This window comes from Centruroides sculpturatus, unplaced genomic scaffold (genome assembly GCF_000671375.1).
Source record: "Centruroides sculpturatus isolate CEXI.00-Female unplaced genomic scaffold, Cexi_2.0 scaffold654, whole genome shotgun sequence".
Lineage (NCBI taxonomy): Eukaryota > Metazoa > Arthropoda > Arachnida > Scorpiones > Buthidae > Centruroides > Centruroides sculpturatus.
In genome coordinates, this window is record NW_019384883.1 from 85873 (window position 1) to 94045 (window position 8173).

Sequence of the window (8173 nt, forward strand, 5' to 3'; positions counted from 1 at the left end):
GGTATATTTCTGTTATTTATGGCCTGACTAAGTATATATATAATATACAAGTGATGGTTCTTTGCATCAATAAAACTCTGTTTGTATCCTATTTATTCTCATTAATTAACTTACATTTTAACTTTATTTGTATTCATAAAATCAATTTTTATATAATATTAGACAATAATTATTTTTATCAATTTTTTGAACTTTAATTTTTTACTTTCTAACTGATATGATACATTATCTATAGAAACTTAGAGTTTGAGTTAAAGACCGATATTGAATTTCATAACAATGGTTTTATATTATTTTTTTAACTTTTTTTTTTTTACTGTAATAATTATAATTTCTACTGTGTGTTTGGAAATAATATGAAAAAAAATATATTTAATTTTGGAAATTTATATAATAAAGGTAATATAATTAATTGCATTTAGAATTATTTCTGAATATTTTATCGTCAACTTTCTTTACAGTTAAATTTGTAATATGCTATTCTTTATTTATATATTTTCCATCTATTAAGTAAGTGGCTAATTTCATTTTGTATTATAGAAATAAAGCTTGAGTGATGAACTCGGAGACAATATAATATGGAATTAAATGTTTATATTCCAATTTCATTGTGTGTATTTTCCAAACCATTTGTCATATTTAAAATTTTCAAGAAAGAATTTATTATTATTAAATATGAAAGAAGATAAATACTTAAAGTAAAATTATAAAATATAGTGATTTTGTATTATCTGATTCTTCCATTTTTCAATTAAAATCTAATTCAAAATGCAAGTCATCTCTCAAATTTTATTGAAGCCATTAAGTTAAATTCCTATCAGGTTTGTCAGTTGCAAGATAGAAAAAATTTAGTTATTTGATATTTATTACTTAATTCAGTCTGGCAAAAACAGTGATAACAGTCAATATCTAAGTCTTGTCGCAGTTTACAAAAATATAACAAATTATACATTAAACATCTGTAATGAATAATATTCTGATTGATGTATCAAATGTTTGATGTATTCTAAATTAGTTATAATATATAAATTAATTTAACTCATAAAGCAACCTTTTTTCCTCTTAGAATGAGAGTTATGAAGAGGATATGGATGAACCCGATCACTGTCATGTTCAGAAACCTGTTTCATTAAGTGTAAAACGTGCTAGACAAAAATTAATAATTAGCAGTTGTTTATGTCTTCTTTTCATGCTTGCTGAAATTATTGGTAAGTTAATTCATTATTTTTTTCATTAATAGAAAGTAAACTGTTATTTAAATATTTTGTTAAAATTAAAATTCAATAAAACTTACTGATTTAAAAGAGAACATTTAAGTTAAAAATTTTCAGTTACAAGTTTCTTTTTTAGTTTTAAAAGTTTTAATAATTTTAACATGATAATATATATATATATTTTAGGAGGATATTTTTCAAACAGTTTAGCCATTATGACTGATGCTGCTCATCTCTTAAGTGATTTGGCTAGTTTTCTTATTAGTCTATTTGCGCTTTGGGTAGGACAGAAAGCACCTACTAAACGTATGCCTTTTGGTTATTACCGAGCAGGTAAGAATAGAAATTTTATTTTTTAAGTTATATGTTAAATAAGGAAAGATCTTTTTAAATGCTGATATTTTTTTTCTAGAAATTCTCGGAGCTGTTATTAGTGTTTTAATAATTTGGGTGTTGACTGGAATTCTTGTGTATATGGCAATTGACAGAGTTCGTTATCAAGATTATGAAATTAATACTGATGTGATGTTGATAGTTGCTGGATCTGGTATTGCTATGAATATTGTGTGAGTTAAATTTTCATTATCTCTGCCTATTTAATTAAAATCTGTTATCTTCTATAATCAAGTATTATTATTATTGTTAGCATGGGAATTGTTCTCCATGGCCCTTGTTGCGGTGCAACTCATGCCCACACACACGGTTTGGGAAGTCGGGATCATGAACATAGTGAGAGTTTAGAGAAAGGAAATTCTCAAAATATAAATATTCGTGCTGCATTCATTCATGTAATGGGTGACTTGTTACAGAGTATTGGAGTTATGGTTGCTGCTTATATAATACATTTTAAAGTAATAATTATAGATTTATTAAATATTTTAAATATAATAATATCCCTTTGTTGATAAATTTTTGTCTTAATTAATTACAGCCTGAATACAAAATTGCAGATCCCATTTGTACCTTTTTATTTTCTGCATTAGTTATGTTTACAACTCTTACTATTATGAGAGATGCTTTACATGTTCTTATGGAAGGTAAATATTTTATATAATATCAAATAATGTTTCAAGAAACAGAATTTAATTAAATTCTTATTTCATAGGTTTTCCAAGAAATTTGAATTATATTTCGATCAAAACTGATTTACAAAATTTGGATGGAGTTAAAATGGCCCACAGTCTACATATATGGTCTTTGACTATAGATAGAAATGCACTTGCTGTTCATTTAGCCTGTGGTGAGTTATTTATATTCTTCTAGTAATATCAGCTTTAACTTGCATTATTTTATTGCATATTCTTAATTTCTGTAATTTTTTATTTTAATAGATTCTGATATGGATCCTCACAAGATACTGAGAGATGCTCAGAATTTAGTAAGAAAGAATTATAATATATATACAACAACAATTCAGATTGAAAAATTTAATCCAAATACTATGTTATCGTGCAAAATGTGTCGAGGACCACCTTTATAGTAATTAGTATCAAGTTTTATTATTTTGACAATTATCAACGTTTTTGCATGTGATATCTGACCAATTTAAACAAGATAACTTTTTGTTGAGTATAAAATATTTCATTTACATTAAACAAAGAAGGAAACTTTTATATGCCAGTCATTAATTACATTTTCCATTTAATAAAGTTATGCATGATAGTAAATGCATTACTTTATGGCAATCAATTTATAGTTACAAATTATTTTATATCTGTCTTCTGGGTCTCTTTTTATATTTCAACATATGTCTTTTCCAAGAAAGGGAATACAGTTTTATATATGACTATCTTTTAGTGTACAATGAAAAATATATTTTTTAATAGAGATATATATATATAAAAATGACTCCTTATTTTAAGGAGCTCAATTATAAATTTAATATATTTAACTTGGAATTAAAATTGTAAATATATTTAGTTCATTGTAAATATTTCCTTCTAATTTGTACATATTGGAAAAAATGCAGAATTTCAATCATAATATTTAAAACAATCTTCCCATGAAATAAATAAAAAGAAATGAATAATAAGAGAATATCTATACTTAATTTTAAATGTATTCTTTTTTCCATGACATTTTCTGGTCCCAATCAAGGAGAAATGACTTTTCATATAATCAAAATATTTTGAAACTAATCGTACAAATGGATAGATTCTCATTATTTTGTATATTTTGCAGTGAAATTTATTCATGCAGAATTCCAGTGCTTTGTACATTTGATTAAAGTATATATGTATATACAGGTAACCCCTGTATGTTATGTTATGTTCTAAAAAATTGCCATGTTATGCAAATTGTGTTATATGAAACAAAGAACTAGTGCAAAAGGGGGAGTTAGGTTCCAAAAATTAAAAAATATGTTGTTAAAACCTTATGTAAATCGGAATTATTATTCATTTTTTCCATAGGTAAAATACTTATTTATTATTTAAGTAAATATTTTACCAGAGGATTATTCATCCTATATGATGATCTCAGCATGAACATCATCAACTGGTAACAGTTTTTGGGTGTGTTCGTTAATAGGGGTCGCTCTGCAATGGAGTGCACTGCTTGGGTTGCTAAATGCTGTAGGCATTTAGGGACGACGGTGAAAGAAAGATGCACTTGCACTATTGCTAGTATCGTGATGGAGGAATCAATAATTCTAAAATGAGCTTTTAGAGGCAAAAGAAGGGTCCCAATTGTAAAATTTAACCATTAAATAGATTATTTGTTGAAAGAGCATTCAAAGTAGCCACGAAAACAATTAGAATGCTCGTGCGGAGGTATAAAAGAACGCACTCTTTATTACATTTCATGTTGTACGAGGGTTTTACACAATACCTGAACTGTGTTAGAGTAAATCCGTGCTATAGAAGTGCCGCTTTATATGGGGGTTACCTGTACATATATAATGGGAGAGATTATGTTTAGATCTAATGTAATATAAAAATATTCAGAAATTTTTCTGAGGGTTTGTATTTATTGGATTTGCTGATTAATATTTTTTGTGTTCTGTATTAAGTATTCTTCAAAATAAAGTTATTTTTTTCAATAAATATATGTATAATTTTTTATAATATATATTAACACAAGCAAATAAATTCAAAATTATTGATGAAATCATTATACAATTAATAATAGACAATACTAAATTTATTTGTGCCCAGAAATATAAATATAATTATTAATTCTTAATTAGAAATAAAATAATTACAGAATAAAAAAACACAAGTAAAATAAAATTATTTGTTTATTTAATAATATTTTTCAATTAAATTATTTCTAAGTTTAACAGTAGGGGAGACTATTATACATCTTGAATCTTTGTTTTACAATTATTTGTTGTGAATTGAAGATATAGTGAACAAATATAATTATACAATGCCACAGCACTCTTCATTGCCCAACTTTTGAAGCAATCAATTTGTCAATATCAAAAGTGGGGTTCCCAAAAAAAAAGCTTTTCAAAAATGCAAATTATTCAATTGGATGAAGAAATTTCATCCAATTGGATAATTTGCATTTTGAAATGAGGTATTGGTGGCAGAAGCTTGGCATATGTCATTTATGTCAACTAAATAATTCTTTTTATCTGTGATTGTGAATACCTACAAACAATTTTTCCTTTGTGATATGCGGCAAGTTCATCATCAGATACAATCATTGTGTGCTTCTACTCAGGCAATATTTTGACAATGGCAGTTTGGAGATTGGTTTCCACCTAGAAAACTTATTAATGGTATAAATACAGCTTTAATAATGATTAATTTTTAAAAGATCAATGTTGATGCAAGCCTGTTATAACATAAAATCCATTCTACCAGTGGAGGACACTTTCCACTACCAGATATGTCTGTATTGTCAGTTGTGGAAATGAAGATGTGAGTGAGTGATGAAACTCACGATTTGAAAACAACAGGAACCTATATGCACCCCAATATATGCAATTCTTCACAGCTTAGTTTTGACTGGAATGTTACAAAACATGCTGAGTGAGGATCTTGCAAGTGTCATCTGAAAAAGTTAAACAAGATCCCTAAAATTGGTTTACTACTGTCTTTGTCCGTGTGGTTGCCCTATCTTGCCAAAGTTCATATTACAAACATATGGATGCCATTTAGCAATAAATTTGGAAAGTCTCACCACAAATACATGTTGCAGAATTTAAATTGTCTGCACAAAGAACAGTTTCCCTTAATGATATTTCTATATTCTTTCTCTTTAATGAATTTCTTAAATATTGTAACAAATATAATTACTGTATTTGTCTTTTCTTTTTTGTTATGTCAGGAACTAACCTAAAACACTGCCCCTTTATTACAAATTACACCTCAACTTTGTAGTATTAGTGTTAGTTACTATCATTATACAGGCTTTAAATGTATTCACTGGTGAATATATAGTGCCAATTGTACCAGTGTAGATGTGAATTTTTTCTTCTCATATTGATTATATTTATAATTATCATATAGTAAAACTAATTTTAAATATTTTGAACATTTTTAAGTTCCAGAAAAATAACTTCCCAAGTAAACTATAAATGTTTTACACTTAATATAAATTCCATTCTGTATTTTATAGTTAAAAACTCAAGTCATATGTTTATTTTTAGTCTTAAAGATACAATCTAAGATTTTAAAATTTTTAATTAAGATCTGGTTAAATTTATTTTTAAAATCTGGTAAACAAATTTAATTAAGAAAAGATTTTAATAAATATAATGATTAAATTTTATGATACAAATGACATTACTAGACAGAATTTAAAAATGAGAAATTACATTTTTCTTAACACTTCCGTATCTGGTCTCCTCTTTCATCTATCTAACCATGTTCTCGAGATTAAGGAAAGATGGGTAGATGGACAACAGTGGGAATTTATAGGTCTACAATTTTTTCAAATGGCAGCTCAAACAGGTCGTAGGAAGAGTCACCTGGTAATACAGTGTTTCTTAACAGGGGCATGAGAAATTTGCCAGGGGACCGCCAAATTATGTAAAATTTCCTTCAGAATATAATAATAAGAAAATTGATGTATAATCGAATATCGTATTGAAAAGTGAAATAAGAAAGATAAAGTTTTCGTATTTAGTTTTTTTTTTTAACAAATTAGTTGATTATTTTCAAATATTTTTTTGTTTTTTCTATGAATTTTTAAATGTTTATTTTTTTTTAGAAATTAATGAGTTTCTATGTTTAATTGTGAAGTTTGAATGTTATTTAAATAGATAATGAAATAATAAAGTTATGTTTTACATTTATTATATAAAAAAATAAAGCAATAATAAAAAAATCAATTTATTATAGATAATTTAACAAATATAAATTATTAAAAAATGGAGGGTCACAAAAAAATGAAATATTTGGTGGGCGCAAGTATAAAAACGTTTAGAAGCACTGTGGTAATAGACTATTGTTTGTTGAAATTTGAATAAAACCTAGTAAAGTTTTCCATTAATTCAAACTCATTGGCCTGTTAATTAAGACTTAAATAATTTAGAACTTAGCATTCATTTGTCCAATATAGATATCGGGTTGTGTCAAGCAATGAGTTTTTGTTTGGATCAAAATGATAGGAGACAAAGAATTATTTTTCAATGGGCCAGTTTTCTATCGGTTGTAATTGTTGAACACCATTCCTTTGCAACATTTGGTGTTATATGTCAGTAAATCAGGCCTAATTTTTCTTCAATGGCACAACAATGTAAGTATTGGATTGTGTGGTAAGATCGTACCTTTTATTCTCTGCAATATTTTTTTCTTATTTCTGTGAATCGTTTCATAGTTTACGATTCTACAGTAAAATATTTTTTATTCTTATTATTTTAACGGTGCACTTATTTTACTTCGTCATTCTATTTTGTTACTTTAATAGTTTTACAGTATACAATGTCACGGTTTTAAATTTTATAGTTTTAACTGTGTACTTTATTATGTATATTGTTTGCCTTACAACATTATGTATCGAACCGTTGTATTTGCTCAAATACCTGTTAATCAATAATCATCATCCATATTGTATCCATCATCGCAATTTCCTGTACTCATAATCATTTATACCACATGGGAGTTGAAAAGTGACTTAATGTTCGAAACGCATACTCCTCAAGGAAATAAAGATATGATTTTCTAAAGTTTGTCCTCTCTGACTAATGGTGTAATAAGTCTAGCGAAAAAGGAAAAGCCATTACAGTCGACCCCCTATAAGATATAGATACGTTCCAATTTATTAGGAATCCGATTTCTTACAAGTCGTTCCAATCACAGCCCGACACGTGTCAAGTTTACGGACTACGGCTGATTGAAAGGTTTTATTCCATAAAATTAATCGATTCTACACTAATCTGACTCAACATTTCCAAAATACGTATATTTTTTCGTAGTTTTATAGGAATCGTAATTATAGGGGGGTCGACTGTATAGTGCTAGTATAATTGAATATTTTATTCTCACTGTACTCTCACTGTTGAAAGTAGAATTTTTTAACAAGGCAATGCCTATTTGCTTATTGCAATCATGTTACAGAATGTTTTTGATGCAATTGAGATAATGAAATGGCTAATCAGTCTTCAGTTGAACGTACAGTCGACCCCCCTATAACACTGTTGGAATTCGTATAAAACGGAAAAATCAACAGTGTTATGGGGGGTCTACTGTATATGGGATATGATATACACATTACTTCAAGATTGACAAATGAAGTAGAACTGGAGAGAGATTCCTCAAGAAGACATTAGATAACTTTACTAAATTTCAACTTACAGTAGAGTGCATAATTGCCAAAGGTGGTCACACTTACTATAAATTTCAATAAACAGTTTTCATTTTATTGGTTTTTTTTAGTGAAATTTGACACAAATAAAGACTTGTATAATTTCATTAAACTTGGATAAAGGGATCTTATTTTTAATTTTCATTAGTGTGTAATTGAAAATTGATTTTAATTGAAAAATATATCAAAAATATGTTAAA

General features: G+C 27.0%; 1 protein-coding gene across 5 annotated transcripts in view; it reads left to right on the top strand.

Moving 5' to 3' along the window:
• The window catches only part of LOC111631078 (zinc transporter 2-like), a 45329-nt gene extending 41776 nt beyond the window's left edge, over positions 1 to 3553 (top strand). For 3 of the 5 annotated variants that reach the window (XM_023375271.1, XM_023375270.1, XM_023375272.1), the window contains exons 2-8: positions 1067 to 1208; positions 1401 to 1547; positions 1627 to 1780; positions 1861 to 2065; positions 2146 to 2251; positions 2320 to 2454; positions 2546 to 3553. In XM_023375271.1, coding sequence (XP_023231039.1) covers positions 1067 to 1208; positions 1401 to 1547; positions 1627 to 1780; positions 1861 to 2065; positions 2146 to 2251; positions 2320 to 2454; positions 2546 to 2694 — 1038 coding nt within the window. In that variant the 3' untranslated portion in view covers positions 2695 to 3553. Of the gene's footprint in view, positions 1 to 864; positions 995 to 1066; positions 1209 to 1400; positions 1548 to 1626; positions 1781 to 1860; positions 2066 to 2145; positions 2252 to 2319; positions 2455 to 2545 lie in introns of those variants that run through there. The other 2 variants (XM_023375274.1, XM_023375273.1) reach the window with 2 other exon arrangements.
• Positions 3554 to 8173: the final 4620 nt, after the last annotated feature.